The sequence below is a fragment of the Vicugna pacos genome, chromosome 6 (genome assembly GCF_048564905.1).
Source record: "Vicugna pacos chromosome 6, VicPac4, whole genome shotgun sequence".
Lineage (NCBI taxonomy): Eukaryota > Metazoa > Chordata > Mammalia > Artiodactyla > Camelidae > Vicugna > Vicugna pacos.
In genome coordinates this window covers 21,055,766-21,080,095 of record NC_132992.1, presented here as the reverse complement: position 1 = coordinate 21,080,095, position 24,330 = coordinate 21,055,766, and the positions used below count along the sequence as shown (strand labels likewise).

The 24,330-nt window shown below is 35.1% G+C and overlaps 1 protein-coding gene across 5 annotated transcripts in view; it reads left to right on the top strand.

Moving 5' to 3' along the window:
• Positions 1-20,867, top strand: part of WDR76 (WD repeat domain 76) — a 49,246-nt gene extending 28,379 nt beyond the window's left edge. For all 5 annotated transcript variants that reach the window (XM_072962569.1, XM_031672842.2, XM_031672843.2 and 2 more), the window contains 5 exons: positions 7,506-7,664; positions 12,410-12,627; positions 13,206-13,358; positions 14,982-15,035; positions 20,268-20,867. In XM_072962569.1, coding sequence (XP_072818670.1) covers positions 7,506-7,664; positions 12,410-12,627; positions 13,206-13,358; positions 14,982-15,035; positions 20,268-20,520 — 837 coding nt within the window. In that variant the 3' untranslated portion in view covers positions 20,521-20,867. The remainder of the gene's footprint in view (positions 1-7,505; positions 7,665-12,409; positions 12,628-13,205; positions 13,359-14,981; positions 15,036-20,267) is intronic.
• The last annotated feature ends 3,463 nt before the right edge of the window (positions 20,868-24,330 follow it).

The following is a 24,330-nucleotide window of genomic DNA, read 5'->3' as shown; positions in this document are numbered from 1 at the left end:
AACCAGTGCCTGTACTTCCAATTTTCATATTCCAATCCACTGTGCACAGATAGTCATTTCTAGGCTCTCAAAACAAACTGGTCTCATTTAGGTTTAAAGTAGTTAGATGCATTCTTAACCTGGTATATTAGGAGTGAAATGGGATTGGAATTTTACCATAAGATGAGCAAAAGATAGTCTAATCAGAAAAAGAATGTCGCAGCAATAAGGAAGAAGTATAATTTAATGCAATTAAAAAACTAACCACCAAGGACAGAAACAAGATCTATAGCTGAGCTTGTGGCATAGCCTGGTTTAGCTTCTATGCTGCCCTACCCCTAGAATCCATACTGGTGAACTGACTAAACCCTGAGAATTTTTACCTGTATTCTCAAAAAATGGAAAGAAGTACATTGAGTAGGTGTAGTTTTTTCCTCTTTTTAGTGAGGAATAGGGAAATGGATGCTGGGGGAAAATGGGGAAAAACAGGGTAAGTGGGAAAAGTGAAGAGTAGGACTAATTTTCTATGAAGGAAGTTTTCTTGGCTTATAGGAGTGAGATGAGCCACCTCCTCCCTCAATCCCACCAAATAGGTGGTATAAATCCTCATATAAAATAATGAACAAAATCTCAGAGTCTAAGAATTCCAACAAATAACTACATACTGTTTCAGCTGGAACCCACTGTCTATCTCCCTCCTGCTGCATCTTTCCTCCTGTGTACAGAAAAGCCCATCCTTTCCTGAGGACAGAATGAACTGGTATCAGATACTGGGAGAAAGTGTCAATGTGTTACATCAGAGCACCTACTGTGGGCAGAGCAGTTTAAGCATAATGAAGACGAAAGTAAATGACATGGCAACCAGACAAACTACTGCAAATGCAAAAAAAGAACCTAGCATGCAAAGACAGAAAGAAAAAAAAGATTACTCAAGGAAAGTAAGGAACTTCTTCTCAGTTGCTCTAGAACTGTACTGTTCAGTACAGTAGCTACTGGTCATGTGAGACTACAGGTTTTTCTCCCTATCTGAAAGAAGAGAATTCCTATGAAATATTTTGTAAGCCAGAATGGTGTAAAGCAGAGAAGCAGTTATCTTAAGGCATCTTGCTAACAGATGCACAAAAAAATCAAGATAAAGCACAGATCGACACAGACACAGTTCAGAGCCCTGGCAGCTTCATGCTGAGATGCTGAGAGTAGGTCCGGAGAAGGAACTTGGCGGTGCCACTCCTGCTGTTTAGGGTGCGCTGCCTCCAACATAACTTGTAACAAAACAAATGCTGAGTGCATGATTTTCATTTTTCACCTTTTTTCATAAAAGTGAAAATCCTCTTTGGATTTCCTTCCGCTAGTGAAAGCAGGCACTAATGTAAGTGTTTTGGAACTGTGAAATTGTGTAAAGCGAACTTCTGAGAAGTGGGGGATACCTACCTGTATTTACATTTAAATTAATTAAAATAGAAAATTCAGTTCTTCAGTTTCACTAGACACATTTCAGGTGCTTAATAGCCGCACATAACTAGTGGATACCATATTGGACAGTGCATACATACAACATTTCTGTCATCTCGAAAGTTCTTTTGGACAGTGCTGCTGTGGAGCCAGTGGATAACATAATTTGGTAAAATGAGACTCAAAGATAAGATGATAAAACAATGGAATGAAATGAAAAAAGAGATTGCTAATGAAATGAAGATCAATGAAACTAATAAATTAGACAAAAGCAAGGAACAGAATAGACACTGATGAAAATGAAATTACAGACATTAAAGGAAAGATTTGAAATAATCTCAGACACAGATGAAAAAAGCTTTAAGAGAAACGCCAATAGAGAAGGAAAGACAGTCAAAGATGCCCCAACAAATGGAACAGAAAACTTATTTGAAGAGAACTTTTCTGAAAAGACAATATTTCTGAAAAAACAGTTGAATTGGCAGACTGAATGGGTATACTATGTTCTAGGAAAATTCAGAATTTAAAGAATTCTTCAGGCAGGAAAAAACAAATTACATTCAAGGGGAAAAGCTAGGCTTGCCTCAGTTTTCTGCAGCAACATTTCATGTATTGACTACAAAGTTCAGAGAGGAGGAAGTGTGGCCCTGGAATACTTCCCCAGCTCAAGATATTATTCTGATGTAAAGGCAGCAGGTAGATATTCTCACCTGTGAAACAAATTCAAGAACTTCAAGACCTGTGAATTAATCTGGAAAAAACTGCTTGACAGCAAATCTCAGCCAATTAAGAGTAAGTCAGGTTTAAGAATTCAGGAATGGAGAAACAGAGGAATTGGTGATGAGTATTGAATCAATTTAAACCAGAACTAATATTAAACAGCCATATGAATTATGGTTACAGAACTGGATATGAATATTATCAACCTGGACAAAAAATAATACTACAAAATATAGATATGGAGAAAAGGATATTGGCAGGGTGAGAAAATGTTCTAAGTCAATAGAAATGATCTTAAATTCAGACATACATAGTTAAAAAGTATAATGACTACAACTGCTTTATGTTGTATACTTTTTCCTTTTTAAGAAATAGTTCTTGTAAAGAAATACTCGAAGTTCAAAAGTTCCTTCAGCTTGATTATATTATTTTGAAGTATAGGTAAATTTAATGCTATTAAAAGTCATCTTTTTTCTCTCCAGATGTCTTCTGTCATTCTTTCTATATAGATACATACATGTAAAGATGTCTGTAATGGTCACTTAGTACTTTAATGACAATTTTGGTCAATTTTGGATTTGGAGTGGTTTTTTGTCTTTGTACATTTTTTTCCCTTTATTTAAAAAAAAACTTTTTTGAGGGGAGTTCATTAGGTTTATTTATTTACTTATTACTGGTTTTTTTTTTTAATGGCGGTTTTGGGGCTTGAAACCAGGACCTCATGCATGATTAGCATGCACTCTACCACTTCAGTTATACCCTCCCCCATGTCTTTGTACATTTCTGTATTGTTTGAGTTCTTTATAAAAATGGAGAGTTTTGTTTTTCTAAAAAAAAAAAAATGCTGTAGACAAATATGCCAAGATGTTAACAGTGGTTAACTCTGGGTAGGAAGAGGAGTTTGTGTGATTGTCATTTTTTTCCCCTTCCTTTTCTTTGCATTTTTGTTTCTTTCCTTTTGAAAAATTCTGTTTATTTAAAAATTTAAAATAAAAATAGAACAAAACAAAAATGTTTATTTCAGAGCAGACTAAGCCACATCTGGGAATGATAATTGTTGTGGTTCATAATATGACATATGGCATGGGAATATAACTTATCCAAATCTGAAAAGTGATGATTTAGGAGTTGGTAATCCAGTTGTGGAAAGGATAATCTTTAGAAGTAGTAATATTAGTGCAGAAATTCAAACACATGCATTTTCATTGTGCAGTTAGGGGATAAAATTTTAATATATTTTTTGGTTTTTAAAATTTTATTTTATTGGATATAGTCAGTTTACAATGTTGTATCAATTTCCAGTGTAGAGCACAATTTTTCAGTTATACGTAAACATACATATATTCGTTGTCGCATTCTTTTTCACCGTGAGCTACCACAAGATCTTGTATATATTTCCCTGTGCTATACAGTATAATCTTCTTTATCTATTCTATATATACCTGTCAGTATCTACAAATTTCAAACTCCCAGTCGGTCCCTTCCCACCCCTCTCCCCCCCCCGGCAACCGCAAGTTAGTATTCTATGTCTATGACTCTGTTTCTATTTTGTAAATATGTTCACTTTTTTTTTTTTTAGATTCCACATATGAGTGATCTCGTATGGTATTTTTCTTTCTCTTTCTGGCTTACTTCACTTAGAATGACATTCTCCAGGGACACCTATGTTGCTGCAAATGGCGTTATGTTGTCGGTTTTTATGGCTGAATACTATTCCAGTATATAAATATACCACCTCTTTATCCAGTCATCTGTTGATGGACATTTAGGCTGTTTCCATGTCTTGGCTATTGTAGATAGGGCTGCTATGAACATTGGGGTGCAGATGTCATTTTGAAGTAGGGTTCCTTCTGGATATATGCCCAGGAGCGGGATTCCTGAGTCATATGGTAAGTCTATTCTAGTTCTAGTAGTTTTTGTGTGGACCTTTTAGGGTTTTCTATATATAGTATCATGCCATCTGCATATAGTGACAATTTTACCTCTTCTTTCAATTTGGATCCCTTTTATTTCTCTCTCTTGCCTGATTGCTGTGGCTAGGACTTCCAAGACTGTTGAATAGGAGTGAGAGTGGACAGCCTTGTCCTAGCTTTTAGTGGGATGGTTTTGAGTTTTTCACCATTGAGTACTATGCTGGCTGTGGGTTTGTCATATATAGCTTTTATAATGTTGAGATATATTCCCTCTATACCTACTTTGGTGAGAGTTTTTATCATACATGGGTGTTGAATTTTATCAAATGCTTTTTCTACATCTATTGAGATGATCATGTGGTTTTTTTCCTTCCTCTTGTTGATGTAATATATTACATTGATTGATTTGTGTATGTTGAACCATCCTTGTGTCCCTGGGATAAATCCTACTTGATCATGGTGTATAATCTTTTTTATGTGCTGTTGGATTCTATTTGCTAATATTTTGGTAAGGATTTTTGTATCTATGTTCATTAGTGATATTGGTTTGTAGTTCTATTTTTCGGTAGTGTCTTTGCCTGGTTTTGGTATCAGGGTGATGGTGGCTTCAAAGAATGGAGTATTCCCTCCTTTTCAATCTTCTGGAAGCGTTTGAGAGGGACTGGTATGAGTTCTTCTTTGTATGTTTGGTAGAATTCCCCGGTGAAGCCATCAAGTGTTGGACTTTTATTTGTAGGGAGGTTTTTTATTGTTAATTCGATTTCATTTCTAGAGATCGGTTTGTTCAAGTGATCAGTTTCTTCTTAATTCTGTTTTGGTGGACTGTATGTTTCCAGAAACTTGTCCATCTCCTCTAGGTTATCCATTTTGTTTCCATGTAATTGTTCATAATATTCTCATATGATATTCTATATTTCTGTTATTTGTTGTAATTTCTCCATTTTCCTTTCTTATTTTGCTTATTTGTGCTCTCTTTTTTCTCTTCTTTGTGAACTTGGCCAGAGGTTTGTCGAATTTATATTCTTTCAAAAAACCAGCTCTTGGTTTGATTTTTTTCTATTGTTTTTTTTAAATCTCTATTTTATTTATTTCCTCCCTGATCTTTATTATTTCCTTCCTTCTGCTGACTTTTGTTATTTTTGCTCTTCTTTTTCTAATTCTTTTAGCTGATGGGTTAGATTGTTTATTTGAGATTGTTCTTCTTTTTTGAGGGATGCCTGTTTCGCTATAAATTTCCCTCTCAGCACTGCCTTTGCTGCATCCCATAAATTTTATGTGGTTGTGTTTTCATTGTCATTTGTCTCAAGGTAGTTTTTAATTTCAACTTTGATTTCATCATTGATCCATTGGTTTTTTAGTAGCATGTTTAATCTCCATGCTGTCATTTTTTTCTCTGTTTTTCTGTAGTTGATTTCTAGTTTCATGGCATTGTGGTCAGAAAAGATGCTTGAGATAATTTCTATCTTAAAATTGTTGAGGCTTCTTTTGTGGCCAAGTACATGATCAATCCTAGAAAATGTTCCATGTGCACTTGAAAATAATGTATATTATTTTGGGGGGTGTAATGTTCTGAAAATATCCACCAAGTCTAATTTTTCTGTTGTATCGTTTAATTTCTCTGTTGCCTTATTTGTTTTCTGTCTGGAAGATCTGTCCAGTGATGTTAATGTGGTGTTAGTCTCTGACAGTGATTGTATTCCCATCAATTTCCCCCTTTATCTCTGTTAGTAATTGCTTTATCTACTTAGGTGTTCCTATATTGGGTGCATATATATTTATGAGTGTAATATCCTCCTTTAATCATTATAAAATGTCCTTCTTTATCTTTATGGCCTTTGTTTTAAAGTCTATTTTGTCTGAAATCAGTATTGCTACTCCTGCTTTCTTGTCATTTCCATTTGCATGGAATATCCTTTTCCATTCTCTCACTCTCAATTTATATGTGTCCCTCTCCCTAAAGTGGGTCTCTTATATGCAGCATATTGAAGGTTCTTGCTTTATTATCCAATCTGCCACTCTGTGTCTTTCGATTGGAGCATTTAGTCCATTGACATTTACAGTAATTAATGATAGATGTGTGTTTATCGCCATTTTGAACTTAGTTTTTCAGTTGATTTGGTATGTCCTCTTTGTTCCTTTCTTCTTTCTTTTGTGGTTTAATAATTTTCCTTTGTATTATCTTGGGTTTTATTTAGTTTTTGTGACTCAATTGTAAGTTTTTGGCTTGTGGTTACCTTTTTTTGTAAGTAGATTAGCCCATTACTATAACTGTATCAAACAGATAGTAATATAAGCTCAAACCTATCCTACCAATAATAAAAAATTTAAAAAGGAAAAAAACCCTATATTTTCTTGCTTACCTCTCCCACTCTTAATGATTTAGGTGTCTTTTTTTTTTTTTACAATTTCATGTTTATTCTATTTGTAATTCATGGTAGTTATCACCTCTCCAGTTATGGTTTTCTCATTTCTGTAACATCCTGCTTCTTTTCTATTTAGAGTAGACCTGTCAATATTTCTTTTAGCATGGGTTTAGTGTTGCTAAACTTTTATACTTTTGCTTGTCTGTGAAGTTATTTATCTCTCCTTCTATTCTAAAGGATAACCTTACTGGATAAAGTATCCTAGGCTGCATCTTTTTTTCATTCAGGACTTTGAATATATCTTGCCACAACCTTCTGGCCTGTAGTGTTTGTGTAGAGAAATCAGCTGAAAGCCGTATGGGGGTTCCCTTGTAATTCACTTTGTTTTTGTCTTGCTGCCTTTAGGATCATTTCTTTATCTTTAACCCTGGCCATCTTGATTATAATATGTCTTGGTGTGGGTCTGTTTGGGTTCTTCTTGTTTTGGATCTTCTGAACTTTCTGTACTTGGATATCTGATTCCTTCTTTAGGTTTGGGAAGTTTTCAGTCATGATTTCTTCAAATACCTTTTCAATCTAGGGGATAAAATATTTTTAAATGATCATTTTCTGTTAGGACCAAACACCTATGAAAATTGTGCTGGGAATTATATACTTATGTAGAAACATACTTAGAAAGCAAAGTGGTAGTGGTATTAATGTAAGTTTTGATTGTAAGGAATTATCCTACATATGAAATAAAAAGTAAATTTCACATTTCTTGAGGATTTCATGAACTGAAGTCATAATAAGTAGTAATTTTTCTCTGTTATGAAGAAACTAATTTGCTAGTTGCAAAAAAGCTTGAAACTATTAAAATGTGACATAATTTTGTTGGATTGAAAATTTAGAAAAATAATTTAGTGAGAGCATAATGTTTCTAGTTCTCACTTTCTGGATGGGAGGTTTTGTACAATTATAGACTAAGAAAAGACTGAATGTAATGTAGACATCAATAGTTTAATGACATAATGACATAGAAAATATTACTACTTTTCACCAGTTTTTGTCTCTCTCCCCACCCCCAACTCTCTTCCAGACTCACCAACCTAAAGAAGATGGAATCTATATTTTTCAGCCCCACAGTCAGCCAGTTAGCTGTCTTTACTTCTCACCTGCTAATCCGGCTCACATACTATCACTGAGCTATGATGGCACAGTACGCTGCGGGGATTTTTCCAGGGCTGTTTTTGAAGAGGTAAATGTTAATGTGTTTACATGTTGACCTCAGATGATATTCTGGATTCTTTATGAAATGCCACATGACTGATTAATATACCAGTCAGACTGGGTGAGATGGTGTACAATAGGGACTTTAGAACTATACTGTCAAAGTTCAGATTCCATCTGTTACTGTTTTGTGACCTTGGCAAGTTACTTAACTTCTTTTTGCCTCAGTTTACTCAGTTTTGAAATAGAACAGTAATATTATCTACCTTACAGATTTGTCACGAGGATTAAATGAGTTAATGCAGACAAAGTCATTAGAACAGAGCCTGGCACATAATAAGTTTTTGCTCTTATTTTTTATTTTTGCAAAAAGCTTTTAAATAAAATAACATACTTTTCTATTTTAAGGCTTAAAACCCCCTCTTTTATTCAGGAGAAAATATTGGAATATTATTATAATTTTGTTCATTTTTTTGTGGGGATGAGTCTTAGATGTGACTAAAAAGACTATAGAGAAGTTCATCACATAACAGTACTAAAATACATTATATCTAAAACTTTTGGCCAGTAATATAACACAGAAACTATAAAATTTGTGGGGTTTTTTGCCTTCTAGCTAAGATTTATCATGTCTTATATGCTATATATATCTGATGGTAGAGATACTAGCTCAGCTGTTTTTTCTGATGAAGTTAGAATGAAAAACTGCCATTGGATTGACATCAGATAATTGTACTCTGGCAAGAAATGGGCACTCAGGAAGTTTTATTCAGAATGTCTTAGGCCAGGTTTATTCGTAACTGCCTGTTGAGGATAAGGTCTTTTTCTGGACTAGTCTAACTCCTGCAAGGTCAACTTAGGTTGAAGTCTGTTTAAAGAATAGTTGAAACATGTTGGACTCATACTCATGACCACCAGTCCTCCCAGAGATGATCTGTCCAGATCACCAGACTGCTTACTCCTTGGAGGTTTTATAATCAGTTTGTTCCTTGGTCATATAGGCCATAAGCTTCCAAATGCCTGAGGAAGCCTCACAATATTGGATCCCAGTGATTACATTTTGGTCTACTACTTAAATAGCTACCACTTAATGCTTACAAAAAAATGTATCATTTGAAGTGAGCTTTCAGATTTACTGTTAGCCATATCAGATTTCTTCATTAAGAGAATTCTTACAAATCAAACTAACTTTTTTATATGGATTTAATCTTTGTGAAATTTAGGATGGTTTAGATGTAGGTTTTCATCCTTTATCTTCTTTTGAATGGAATATTTAAATTTTTTAGAGGTCCTCAGTATAATGGCGATTTAAATGTGATGGACAATGAAGAAGGTGAAGTATCATCATTGATTATAATTTATCATCATAAATACTAATTGATGATCTAATTTTATGCCTTAATTTTTTTTATGTACGCCAGTGCTCAGAATTAACACATTTTGATATCTTTGTAATTATTCTAATATTCTATGGACAGATGATTCATAATTACTTATAAAAGAGTTTTTAAATAATTATTTTAATTGTTATAGTATGGTTCCTAACTGCTTTTGTTTTGTTATTCACTGAACTCCCAAAATGATCTTTCTTGAAACTGAGGAGGCTTTTTCTCTCTCCTTGAGTGCTAATAGTTTTGGTGTTTTCTTTTAAAATGAGGATGTTTAAGTCCCTTTAGGTCTGTTTTTAGCCATACGGAAAAAGACTTTTCAAGATTGTTAATGTGTTCCTGGACAGACGTGATTTCTTAATTACTGAGAATTAGAAAAAATTTCTTTTTTTTTTTAAATTGACATCTTTGCTTCTTTTTTTCCCTCTTAATTTCTATTTTTACCCTTTTAGAAATAGGTTTTTAAGAGCAATATTAATATCCAAAATCCTTATTGGAAATAGGTTACTAATCATGGATTAAATGATAATTTTTGTGAAAAAGCCTCTTTAAACTGTTTAATGGTAGCACTTTAGTTATTAATGCACAGCATGTAGTTATATTCTGTTTTGTATTTGTTTATATTCTTAATCGGAAGGTTGGAGTTTGAAATTTAAAGGTATATCTATGTATTATCAGCCACTTAATAATAACTGGTTGTACTTATTTTTAAAACAACTTTGCTGAGATATAATTCACATACCATACAATTAACCCATTCAAAGTATAAAATCCAGTGGCTTTTAGTATATTTACAGGATTGTGAAACTGTTACCACAAACTAATTTTAGAATATTTTTATCACCTCCAAAAGAAACTCCTTGATTATTAGCAGGTACTCTCAACTACCTCCTCCCCTCAGCCCACAGAAAACACTAATCTACTTTCTGTCTCTAGATTTGCCTGTTCTGGACATTTCATATAAATGAAATCATATAATTTATAGACTTCTGTGACTGGCTTCTTTACTAACCAAAGTATCTTCAGGGTTCATCCATGTTGTAGAATGTGTCAGTACTTTGTTCTTTTTTATGGTTGAATAATATTCCTTTGTGTGGCTATACCACATTTTATTCATCTATTCATTATTTAATGAACATTTGGGTTATTTCCATTTTTTACTGTTACAAATAATGTAGTTATGAACATTCATGCACAAGTTTTGTGTGCTCTTATTTCTCTTGGGTATATACCCAGGAGTGTAATTGCTAGGTCATATGGTAACTGTTTAACATTTTGATGAACTGCCAAACTGTTTTCCAAAATGACTTCATTTTACATACTCATCAGCTGTGTATGAGGGTCCCCATTTCTCCACATCCTTGCCAACACTTGTACTGTTGGTGAGTATAGTAGCCATCCTAGTAGGTATGAAGTGGTACCTCATTGTGTTTTTGATTTTCACTTCCCTAATGATTAATGATGCCTAGCACCTTTCATCTGCTTGTTGATCATTTCTGTTTATTTAAAGTAATGTCTATTTAGATTTTTTGTCCTGTTTTTTTAATTGGGTTATCTCTGTTTTTAGAATTGAGTTATAAGAGTTTTCCACTTATTTTTTTAGAAGTCAGGTTTGTTGAAGTATGCATTATATACAGTGAAATTTACCTGTTTTAGATATACAGTTTTATGAGTTTTGGCAAATTATATACACCTGTGTAACCACCACTGCAATCAAGATATAAAACATTCCCATCACCTCAAAAAATTACCTCATAGACCCTTTATATTTACTCCTCTCTCCCTTCCCCTAGCCCCTGGCAACCACTGATGTGATTACTGTCCCTATAATTTTGCCTGTTGTGGAATGTCAAGTAAATGGAATCATATGTTGTGTAGCTTTTTGTGCCTGGCTTTATTTACCTAGCGTAATGTTTTTAAGATTCATCCAGGATGTTGCATGTATCAGTAATTTGCTCCTGATACTACTGATTGAACAATTACCTTGTGTTAGGTACTAACCTGAGTGCACTTTACATATAGTATTAAGCCTATTAACACCTTATGAAATAGGTAATGTTCTCCCCACCTAACAGTTGAAAAAACAGAGGTAAAGAGATTTATTAGCTTGCTTAAGGACGTAAATGGCAAAACTGGAATTTGCACTTGGGTCTGTGTGACTCCAAAGCACCTGCACTTAACTGTTTTAATATACTAACTGAACACTTCAAGTTTCATTTGTGTATCTTGGGCTTTTTCTGGTCTGTGGGGATTGGGATGCCTTTGGTGTATTAATTTGTTAATCTCAGTTTATAGTAATACTTGTTATTAACACTAAAAGTCAGCAGCAATTCATGATTCAATGGTAAGAACTGTTGGTCATTCTCTCTTGCTTAAGCCCTGGAATGTTCTACAGCATTTATTTTTTATTCCTTTATATGTGTGAGCCCTGAGCCCAAAGTGATAGTACCGTGAATTGTAGGCGATTAAAAAGTTGTAACAATAATACATGCTCATGATAAAATAGTTACAGAAAATAGGGTGTGTGAAGTAAATCTTTCCTTCCCCATTCTCACTCTCCAGAGGTAACCCTTGTATTTCTTGGGTATGCTTCCAGAAAGTACACATATACTTACAAGTGTATAGATACAGGTTTTTTTTCTTTTCATCAGTGGGTTCCCGCTATATACATACATTTTTTTCAACTTGCTTTTTTCACTTACTAATGTTTCTTGGACAGTTAGTAGTACAAATCTACCTCATTCTTTTTAGCATTGCATGATACTTCAAAGTAGAGATGTACTATCATGATTTAACCAGATCTTTTTTGGTGGACATGTAGGTTGCTTTTTATTGCTGTTATAAGCAGTCTTGCAGCAAGCATCCTTATATACATCTTAGTGAAATTACTGGGGTCAGAGGGTATATATAAGCATTAAATATTTTGATAGATGTATCCTGATTGCTGTAAAAATTTTGTATCTGTTTATACTTTCACCTAGAGTAGTTGCGCATTCAATCCATATACATGTTAGACTTGGTTGGCAAAGTTACTTGGTATATTAAGGTATTTCAGTTAGGTAGAATTCATATTTAGTCCACATCCCAGTAAGTTTCACAGGTAGATCTGCAACTGAGGTTTACTGGATTTAAGAGATTTGGGATATAGCCCTGACGTGGGTGGATGGGCGGTTTGATTGCAGGCGCGCCTATAGCTGCTCAGTGCCTTAGTTTCCATCTCTATAAAAGGGCATGATCATTTTGCCCTTTCCTTCCTGTGAGGATGATGGGACATAAATGAGGTTATTTGGATAAAGTCTTTTGTTATTCTTTAACAAAGAATTTATGCATTGACTTTCTTTAAAAGAAGAGTGTTATGTAAGTTGATTGTTACTTATATCCTTAGGTATATAGAAATGAAGAAAGTAGCTTTTCCTCCTTTGACTTCTTGGCAGAAGATGCCTCTACTTTAATAGTAGGTCACTGGGATGGAAGTATGTCACTGGTGGATAGGCGGACGCCGGGAACTTCTTATGAGAAACTTATCAATTCTTCTTTGAGCAAAATAAGAACTGTTCATGTCCACCCAGTGCATAGACAGTATTTCATCACTGCGGGATTAAGGTATGTTCTTCATAAAATTTTGTGGTTTAGGCCTCTTAATGTTAGGAATAATGTTTTAGTTTGGTTGTCAAAGATATCTGACTTTTGTGATACCCACAGCCCAAATAATTTTCCTTCCTATGCTGATTGAGGGTTTTTTTGAGTGTAATTTTTTTTTATAATGAGAGATTCTTTTGGATTTAATAAATAGTGAAAGTATTGGAACAAATACACATTCTTGTTTTCTGTGGCCTCATGCTTTAGTTCTAGTCTTTTGAGAAGAAAATTTGTAAAAAAATAAATAAGTAAAAGTTATATGTGACCTATAACTTCCTGGTCTGTTAACTTTTTTCTTGGAGAGATTAGAAAATCAACTAGAATCTTCTCTCTCTATACCCATTTGGTTACATATATATGCTATAGTTTTGTAATTAAAAAAAATCTACACCAGTGTTTTCAAAATTAATACAGAAGGTTAGAGGATTCTGTCTCAACTGTTCTTCAGTACAGTATTTGAGGGTCCAGTTTATATTCAGCACTGTTGTAGAGGCTTACTGTGTGTACTGGGGCAAAACTGAGAATTATTCCTCCCATTGCAGGGATGTTCACATTTATGATGCAAGATGCCTGAATCCCAGTAGAAGCCAGCCTTTGATTTCTTTGACTGAACACACGAAGAGCCTTGCTTCTGCCTATTTTTCACCTCTTACTGGTAACAGACTGGTAACCACATGTGCTGATTGTAAGCTGAGGTAAATTGGGAAGACAGAAATATGTTGTTAAGAAATCTAGAGTCTAGTTACTATGTCAGTTAATGAGTAGCTTTCTTTAGTATTGCTCTTTATTAAATCACTAGTATTATTGTTTCATAGCCATATCTAGGTTCCCAAAGATCAATGACCGGTACTTAATGGCTTTTCAGCCGTTTTGGGGTCTATAAATTTCCTTGAGACTGGCAAGGAAGGTCTGTAGCTACCCTAGGGAGTTGATGTCAGGCTTTCATTTTAGCACTGATATTCCAACAAAACCAGGCTTGTGATATCTTGGAAGGGAGATAATTTTAGCACAGGGAGCTCTTACTTTGGAGGTAGCGAGGTCTCTCCAACAAGTGAAGTGCTGAATTGAAGTTGCAGAGCCCCAGGCCATGGGCAGGCAGAAAATGTAGCAAAAATTGAGCTTCTGTACAAACTACTGGATAAAATTTTATGATTTTAGCTTTGATACCTTTCTATAGCTACTTCCTAAAAACAGATTTGAAAATATAATATAAACCAATTGAACAGAAATAGAAAAATAATGCCAATAAAAAAAGATGTGGAGAATGTTAGTGCAACTACAAAGGAAATGATTTTCATCTCTTTTAAAATCCCTGATTTTGCTTAATTCTAAGCATTTCTCAATTTATGAGAATTGTGCCTTAAGAGATTTTAGAATTCATTCATAAATTCAACAATTATCCGTTGAATGTATACTGTGGACCAGGCTCTAGAAAGGCACCTAATTTCTGTTTAGACCCATCTATTGGTAAGAATGTGGTCTGCAGTGTGTGACAGGTGTGCCCAGTTAGTTTCTAGTAAAGTCTATGAACATTAACAGGTGCTACCAGATTTAGTGGCCAGGCAATGGCAGCCCAGTGTCCCTTTTCCACCCATGCAGTTTCCTTTGTCTTAAGAGCTACCTTTTCGTCCCATTCCTGTTCATTTGCACTGCAGAGTTTATTCTTGTTACAATAGCTGTCAGTGATTTGGCTTTCTAGTAATGTAGTTAGTTAATAAGCTCTAATGCCAAGAAACTGCACTGGAATAGCTAGGCATAAGGAGAGGAGGTGGTGGTGATGTGATTGGCTTCTTTCTGCCAGGGTACCTTGTGGAGGCTTCTGGATTCCTCCAGTTGCCCCACAAGAACTCCTCCCTTTAGTTGCTGTCTAGTCTTAGTCTCACCAGCCCTGGGAGTGACACTATCATGCCCTCAACTGATGAGTCTCATGGGGAAATTGCTCCTCATACGTGCATGAACTTTTAGGTTATTTGTGCGTTTTCAGATTATATCCATTATGTATGATTTTTATTACCATGAATCTGAGTTTTAGAGTCCAGATTATCACTTTAGAATGCATATTTAAGTTTGGAGTAATAATGTTTAAATAAATAATTTCCACACTAAACTATAAGCACTGAATCTTATAATACTCCTTGTAAATTTTGTTAAATATGTTAGCTGAAGTTTGTTAGAGCCTGATCCTATATATTTTAAAATTACAATCATATATCATGAACCAATAAAAAGCTTGTTAAATACACTGATAACATTTCAAAAAATTTTCAAGAAATAATAAAAAAGAGTGTGCTCCTTTATTCTTGCTCTTTATTTTGCAGAATCTTTGACAGCAGCTGTATATCCTCACAGTTTCCTCTCCTCACCACCATCAGGTAGGTTTCCATGTGCCAAATAATATACTCCTTGGATTCTCTGAGCTCTTTGTTGGAGTGCGTACATTAGACTTCTGATTGTCGAAGAGATGGAATAGGTCTAGTTTTGTATTACATTGTTTAAGTGTTCCAGGTTGCCAGTTCCTATCCTATCCAGAAAGGTTCTTGCTTCTAGGTTCCTTGAGTCTATAAAGAGGTTCATTCTCTTTTAGTCAGTAGCTGTTCTCTGCAGCTGGGTGAGTTATTTTTGGTTAAGGTGGCTGACTTTGTTCCAACCTGAATTACTCAATTTACCATATTAATGGAGACTGTAACTTGCAAGTGAGGCTGGCTGAAGGTCTGTTTGTTCTGGGCTTCCAGGGGCTTCCCCACCTTCACACTTTATTTCTTTGGTTACCTTCTTTTTACATCTGCTACTTTTAGTGTATAAATTTTATATCGCACTTAACTCAGTTCCTTTTTCCTAGGTGTTCCTCTTTATCAGTGTTTATGAAGTTAGGAACAGGGTGTGCAGTGTATGTGGATTGTTGCTTGATGAGCTTTATAGTCTACAGGGGCTGTAGTTAAGTATGTTTTCTTTTTCACAAAATTTTTCCTCTTCATTTCCTTTTTCAAACTTTATTGATTTAGTTTATTGGTTTCTAATGTGTATTTATATACTTTTTTTTGGTGGGGGGGAGATAACTAGGTTTGTTTGTTTGTTTGTTTATTTTTAGAGGAGGTACTAGGAATTGAACCCAGGACATTGTGTATGCTAAGCATGTGCTCTACCGCTTGAGCTATCCCCTTCCCTCTTCTAATGTGTATTTTAGAAAAATTATCTAGGGTGACGATTCTGGGGTCAGTAAAGATAGGGTCTTTGAGTGGCAGTGGGAAATGTGGTTCTCCGTAGTTCATACTTCTTTAATAAGAAAGGGTTGTTAATGATGTTAAGGTATAGAGAATAAAAAGGCAGTGCTTTTCTTTTTGCTTTGCAGGGTAGTAAAGAGCCCCAAATGTATTAAAAAATTTTTTTTACTTTATTTTTAGTTGTGGTTATAAACATAACATTAAATTAACCACTTAACTATTTACATGTATACAGTTCAATAGTGTTAGGTACATTTACATTGTTGTGCAACAGATTTCTAGAACTTTTTCATCTTGCAAAACTGAAATTTGTGCCCTTTAATATTAATTCCTTCTCCCCCCGCTCCCCCAGATTTTGACAACCATCTTTCTCCTTTCCATTTCCATGATTTTACTACTTTAGATACTTCATATGAATGATATCATACAGTATTTGTAATTTTATGCCTGGTTTATTTCACTTAGCATAATGTCCTCGATGTTCATCCATATTCTAGCATGTGACAAGGTCTCCTTTTTAAAGGCTATATAATATTTCATTGTTATGTGTATATACCACATATTCTTTATCTATTCATCTGTTAATTGACATTTGAGTTGTTTCTGCCTCTTGGCTATTGTGAATAATATTGCAGTGAACAAATGGATGTGCAAATATTTCCTCAAGATCCTGCTTTGAACTCTTTTGGATATATACCCAGAAGGGGGATTTTGATGGATCATCTGATAATCCTGTTTTAAATTTTGTGAGGAACCTCTATGTTTTTCCATAGAAAAACCATTTTACATTCCCATCAATAGTGCACCAGAGTTCTAATTTCTCTTTATATGCATCAACACTCAATTGTCTGTTCTTTCGTTAGTGATTATCCTAATGGGTGTGAGATAATATCTCATTGTGGTTTTGATTTGCATTTCTCTAATGATTAGTGATATGAAACATCCTTTCATATACTTGTTGGCCATTTGTATATCTTCTTTGGAGAATTGTTTATTCAAGTCATTTGCCCAGGAGTTCCTTACATAGTCTGCATGTTAGCCCTTTATCATATACGTGATTTGCAATTTTATTTTTATCATTTTGTGAGTTGTCTTTTCACTTTGTTGGTTGTTTCCTTTAATGCACAGAGTTAAAAATTTTTTTTCCTTTTTCTTTGGGGGATTAAGTAATTAGGTTTTATTTAACTAAATTAATTAATTTATTTTAAAGGAGGTACTAGAGATTGAACCTGGGACCTCGTGCATGCTAAGTATGCATTCTACCACTGAGCTATACCTCACTTCCCTAGAGTTTTTAAGTTTATTGTAGATTTATCTATTTTTGCTTTGTGGCCTGTGCTTTTGGTGTCAATCCAAGAAATCATTGCTAAGTCCAGTGTTGTAAAGCTTTTCCACTATGTTTTTGTCTATGTTTTCTTTATAGTTTTGAGTCTAATGTTGTAGGTCTTCAAGCTACCCTGAGTTAATTTTTGTATATAGTGTAAGGTTACTGTCCAACTTTATTCTTTTGCATGTGGATATCCAGTTTTCTCAGACCATTTGTCAAAGAGACTATCTTTTCCCCATTTTGTGGTCTTGGCACCCTTGTCAAAGATCATTTGACCATATACATGAGAGTTTATTTCTGGGGTTTCTGTTCTGTTCCACTGGTCTGTAGTGTCTGTCTTTATGGCAATACCACACTCTCGTGATTACTGTTACTTTGTAGTATGTTTTGAAATCAGGAAGTGTGTAAATTTGTTCTTCTTTTTAGAGATTATTTTGGCTATTTGTAGTCCGTTGAGCTTCCATATCAATTTTAGGATTTTTCTTTCTATTTCTGTAAAACATGTCATTGGAATTTTGATAAGGATTGCATTGAATTCTTTAGATCATTTTGGGTAGCATGGACATTTTAACAATATTAAGTCTTCCAGTCTATGCCTTTGTATGTATTTGGACCTTCTCTGATTTTTTTTTTCAGTAATGTTTTGTAGTTTTCAGTATACAAATATTTGATCTCTTTGGTTAAGTTTATTCCTAAGTATTATTTTTCTTTTTGATTATATTGTAAATGGGATTTTTTTCTTAACTTCCTTTCCAGATTGATCATTGTTAGTGTGTAGAAATGCAGCTGATTTTTGTATCCTGAAAATATGCTGAAATCGTTTTAGTTTTAACAGTTTTTTGTGTGTGTGTGTAGAATCTTTAGGATTTTCTACTTATAAGATCATGTCATACAAGCTGATAATTTTACTTCTTTCTTTACAATTTGTATGCCTTTTATTTCGTTTTCTTGTCTGATTGACTGAATGTCCCCTTTATCAAATGCTTGTCAGTTTAATGATGATGACTCACATGTAGGATCTGGTTTCCTGTGCAGTTGTGAACACCTGAAAGTTAGGCAGGTCAGTGTCTCTAGCCCTACCCAGCTTTGTAGTCCTACTAAATTTCCACACTATGTTGAACAGACATGGCAAGAGTAGGTATCTTGCCTTTTATCTGATCTTGGAAAGGTTTCAGTCTTTCACCATTGAGTATGATGTTAGCTGTGTTTTCATATATGGCCTTTATTAAGTTGAGATAGTCTTCTGTATATTTTTAGTTTGTCTAGTGTTTTTATCAGGAAAGGATATTGAATTTTGTCAAATGATTTTTCTGAACCAGTTGAGAGGATCTGACGATTTTTTTGTCCTTCATTCTGTTAATGAGGTGTATTACATCAGTTGAGCTGCATATGTTGAATCATCCTTGCATTCTAGGTGTAAATACAACTTGGTTGGGGTGTATAATCCTTTTTAATGTGTGCTGTTGAATTTGGTTTGCTGCTATTTTGTTCAGAATTTTTCCATTAATATTCATCAGGAATAATAGTCTTTTTTTTTTTTTTTCCCTTGTAGAGTCTTTGGTTTTGATAACAAGGTAGTGCTGGCCTCATAGAATGAGTTGGGAAGTGTTTCCTCCTCTTCAGTTCTTTAGAAGAGTTTGAGGAGTATTGGTGTTAATTCTTCTTTGAATGTCAGGTAGAAATCTCCAGTGAAGTCATCTGGTCCTGGGCTTTTCTTTGTTGGGAGGTCTTTCATTATTGTTTTAACCCCTTATTAGTTATAGTTCTATTTAGAGTTTCCATTTCTTCATAATTCATTCTTAGTGAATTGTATGTTTCTGGGAATTTAATTCATTTCTTCTAGGTTGTCCAATTTATTGGTGTGTAATTGTTCATAATATTCTCTTATAATCCTCTTTATATCTGTGATGACAGTTCTAATATCCCCACTTTCTGATTTTAGTTTTTTGCATCTTCTCTTTTTTTCCCTTAATCTAGCTAAGGGCTTGTCAATTTTGTTGATCTTTTCAGAAAAAACCAACTCTTAGTTTCCTGTTTTCTATTGTTTCTCTGTTCTCTATTTCATTTATCTCTGCTCTAATCTTATTTCTTTTCTTCTGCTAACTTTTGGTTTTTGTTTGTTCTTTTTCTAGTTCCTTGAGGTGTAGTTAGATTGTTGATTTTGAGATCTTTTTTTGTTTGTTTTTATATTCTTTTTCATTATAGGTTCCTACAAGTTACTGAGTATAGTTCCCTGTGCTATACAGAAGAAATTTATTTTTTATCTATTTTATATATGTACTAGTTAATATTTGCAAATCTCAAACTCCCAGTTTATCCCTTCCCACCCCCTTTCCCGCTGGTAACCGTAAGTTTGTTTACTATGTCTGTGAGTCTATTTCTGTTTTGTAGGTGAGTTCGTTAGTGTCTTCTTTTTTATTTTTTTAGATTCCACATCTTTCTTTTTTAATGTGTTTACTGCCATAAATTTCCCTGTTAGTGTTACTTCCACATCATCCCTTAAATTTTGGTATGCTGTGTTTTCAGTTTCATTTGTCTGCAGATATCTTCTAATTTCCTTTGTTGAGTTCTTCTTTGAGCCCCAGATGTATTTTTTACTTTAAAATTGTATGAAATATAAAATGATTTCAGGGTTTGGTTACTAGAGGAATACAAATATGGGAAATAGCAGATCCTGTTAAAACAGCAATAACCTAGATTGTATGTTTCTTATTTCTAGGGCTTCTATTTGTGTGTGCTAAAAAAAGGAGGGGAGACCATTGGGTTAGGAAATAGTGAACAAAAAGGGTGCCATTTCAGTAGACTTTTAGTGACTATCCCTTGAGCATAAACCCCTGCACTCAGCACTAGAGATTCAAAAATACAGAAAACCTCATCTCTGTTCTGACTTTCAGTCTTGTTGGAAGGATGAGATTAGGTTGTTGGTTACTCAGTAACTTAAAGAAACTTGGCAGAGAAAACCAGCATTTAGGAACAATGCTATCTTTACCCTCTGCCTGTGCTACCTCGAGTTACTTAACACTTACTGTCCTTTAAAAATTTTTTTTTTCCACTAGGCACAACACCATCACTGGGCGATGGCTGACCAGGTTCCAAGCTGTTTGGGACCCTAAACAAGAAGACTGTTTCATAGTTGGCAGCATGGCCTATCCACGGCGAGTGGAAATCTTCCATGAGACAGGAAAGCAGGTGCACTCTTTTCTTGGAGAATGCCTAGCCTCTGTGTGTTCCATTAATGCTATGCACCCAACTCGGTATATTTTGGCTGGAGGTAATTCCAGTGGGAGGATGCATGTTTTTATGAATTAAGAAAGTTGCAGAGTTTTTGGCTTGGCGACACCAGTTTGTTCAAGTTAATCACCGTCTAAAGAGCCTAGTAATTCATGTGGCCTAGTCTGTTTACTTCGCTGTTTACTTCATAATGTGTTCTATTTAGCAAGTGTAGAATTGCTTTGTTACTAAGAACTATGAACAGAATGTACTTTTAGTAAGGAAGAAGCCTTAGAGGTTGTTTCTCTAGGATAGGAGGGGAATTTGAGGGGAGACTGTGATGCCTTTAGCACTTTTAATCAGGCAGTATGTTGAGAAATTCTAACATTATAAATTATAAAGCTTTGAATGATCAACATTAAAAGTTTTTTGTGGTTTTGATTCTATAGTGGTATATAAATTTGTGGTTTGATTGTTTGGAATGAATATTTATTTCTAGACTCATACACTGGAAGGGGTGCTGAAAGGTCATTTAACTCCGTGGTTTTGAAACTTAGTTTTTTAAGCTGACAACCTTTTTCCCCCTTCCTTAAATTAAATCTTTTTAAAAACATTTGTTTTTCAATTTGAAGTATAGTTGGTTTACAATGTTGTGTTAATTTCTGGTGTATAGCACAGTGTAGATTAAATCTTATGTGAAATCCCAAGATAATTGCTGAGAAGCTTTGCTTTACTTGGGCAGGGCCTGGGTCTGTGTGTTGACCCTTTCCCTTCCCTCCCCTCTGAGACACAGCCAGGAAATTCCAGGGTTTCTAGGCACAGGGTTTGGATATACCTGATCCCCATAGTCCAGTGTCTCCCAGACTGTGGGTTGTAGCTATATGCGTGAAATCAATTAAGTGACCATGACCAGTGTTTAAAAAAAGTGAAAAGGAGAGAAATAGTAAAGAATAGCAAACATAATTGAGAATAAATATCCTTTTGTGAAGCTTAGTTCCACATGTATACATATTTGTAGGTATATATGCATACGTATATTCTCACATAAAATGTATTTCTTTATTACTATGGTACTGCAGGTCATGGTTAAAGAAGTGAAAGCTCCTGCCTTAGAAGGTCCCAGACAGTCTTATCCATCCCTGTCTTTAATCTCTCCAGAGATTCAGCAGCTTGGGGAAGTGCTGTGAAATACCACCTTTGGCACTGCTTCGTAGATTTTTTTTCAGCAGCTATGGCACTTTGAATGTGTTTGTTGTTGGAAGGGAAGCTACTAAATCAGTGACTAATATTGCTCTGTGACATTACCTGTCCAACTTCTTTCGTTGTTCTTCATTGCCAAACTACTACTGAAAGACTACTGTAAATAGCTTCAGCAATATATTTGATTTCTAAGAGGAAATATTATCTTCTCATAATTATGTATCACAGAAATAAAGTGACACATCGTTTCCTTGAACTTTTTTTCCTAAATAATTTCCTTTTTTGTAATTAAAGTCTAAGTTTTGAGGCTTAATTTATTAATATGTTGTAGGTGTTTATAAGGAATAGGATTTCTCTATTTTCTTGGTAATAGATATGAATGCAGGCATTGATAAGCAAGAGGGAGATATTAATTTATGAAATGCTAAGTAAGGCTAAGTTAGGTTGAGGTATATTTAAACTATCCTGGAAATAGTAAGTGAAGGCTTTAAGCTCCCTTTTCCTTTTCTACACTACTTAATTTTACAGATTCTAGGGTGACTAGTTCTGTGAGAATTGTTCTTTTTTTCAAGATGTTGAAAACTATTCAATCAAATTAGTACCTTGGTTTAAGCTTTGAATACTTTGTGGTAATTGCTTGGCTTCTGTGATGAATGTTAGCAAATTCTTGATGTTTCTCACTTTCGTGGTTTGCTTTGCCATCGTAGTTTCATAAGCTGTGCTATTTATATCCTATTCCACTTAATAGAGATCTGTCTTCTGGAGGCAACGCAGGAAGGAGAGAAGGAGGGTGAGTGGGGGACTTGTTTCTTGGTGGTAAGCTCTATAATAGAGCAATTGTTCAAAACTAGAAAGCACATAAAGGAAAATTGTCTCCCTTAGGACATCCTTAAACTGTATGCTATTGTGAAAGACCCTTCTCCCAGAGACTTGCTTGAAGCCGTGTGGCCTCTGTAACCATGCATGTATTATGATTGCTCTCTCCCTTCCGCATAAACCTTTTGTTAGTTGACGTTTATGATCTCTCATCATGGAGTTATTTTCTTTGAGATGCCTGACCCTTTTTTTAATGTGATGTTAAGGAGGAAGGAGGTGATTCTCATTTTGGGTGGACAGAGACTTGGTCAGACTAAGACAGACCACAGATGATTAGGATTTGATAGAATCTGAGTTGCTAAAGTCCTATTTTAGTTTTCTGGCCTTTGCGTTACCTGTGCACAGAGATGACTTTGCAAAGGCAGTTCTCCAGGAAAACCAGGAACTTCAGGGCCGCAGACAGAAAGATTTAAATACTTTCAGCCAGTGTACAGTACATGGGAAGAAGGGGAGGGCAAAGACATGCACCTTCTGTATCAAACTCGAGATGGAAAAATATTATGCCTTCTGTCTTCAAATTCCAAAAACTTAGGCATCCTGTTTTGTAAGCTGTCCCTCTGACTTAATATAGTTTTGTTTCTCCTTTTTAGTACAGAGTTGATGACCAATAATGAGTTTTAGTTCTATGATAGCATCTACTCATAATTCTGGTTCATTTGGCTGCAAATACTTGAATTTTCAGATGAAAAGGTGGAATTTGTGAGGAAGATAACATTAGCACAGTTACATAGGGTGAGGAATAAAACATTTTAAAATATGTTTTCCTAAAATGGGAGCTATGTGAGCGGAAATGTTTGGGAAGTGTCTTTTGTGTGTCTGACTCCACTCCATCAGCACGTTGTAGGAGTTTGTAGGGGAAGCCTGTTCATGAGCTAAAACCACCAGTGTGTTGGGGTGCACGGGGTTGGGTTGTGGTTGAGGAAGCCTAAGTAGCAGGGGTGGGGTCGGGGCCCTGAAAGGGTGTGTGTGTAGGTCAGTCTTCATTAGTTATCCAGAGAACGGCGGTGGCTGTAAATCTGTAGGATCACGGAAAACCTCTCATGTCCGGTGGTTCTCACGCTTTTTACTCTTCAGATCAGTTTAAGCAAAGACATTTGTCATTAACAACAACACTTCACTGGGAACAGGGCACTGGATATCATTTTAAAGGTAATAGGAACCTCTTAGAATTTGGAGGTGAGTGGCATAAAGTGATTGGTGCTTTAGAAGATGATCTGGTGGCAGAATGGAGGGCTGGAGGGCATGTAGAATTGAAAGCAGGAAGATTAGATAATAAGCTAGGACAGTGGACCCTTGTTTCACGTTTTGTCTTCAGGCAGTTTAGAGGACTATTACCAGTCTGTGGCCACAGAGTGATGGTTACAGAATCAGATGAGACAGTTAAAGGGATGTATTTCGTAAGTTGTAAATATGAGGTTTCTTACTGCAGTGGTGGTATCATTCTGTTCCCTTCTTGGGAAGGGTCTTCTGTTCTCTTACTCCAGCCTTCAGAATGCTGGTCTAGAAGCTGGAACATCTAGGTTCTACTTTGGGCTCTAAGACGGTGTAATTATTTTCCTTGGGAAAATAATTTCTTGGTTTTCCTCATCAGAAAAATGAGGTTCAGTTCATCTCTAAAATTATTCCACACTTACAGCTTCTAAGTTCTTAATAGTATTTATTTTTGGAGGGAGAGACAAAGATAATAGATGACTATAAGCAAAGTGAGTATTTTAAATGATTCCAGTTGCAAACAGCAGTCAGCAGTGTAAATCCCACTGGTACTCTTTTATCTGTGTGTTGTTAACTTTTAGGAGAAAGTGAGACAGGGTGTAAGTTAAAAAAAAAAGAGTC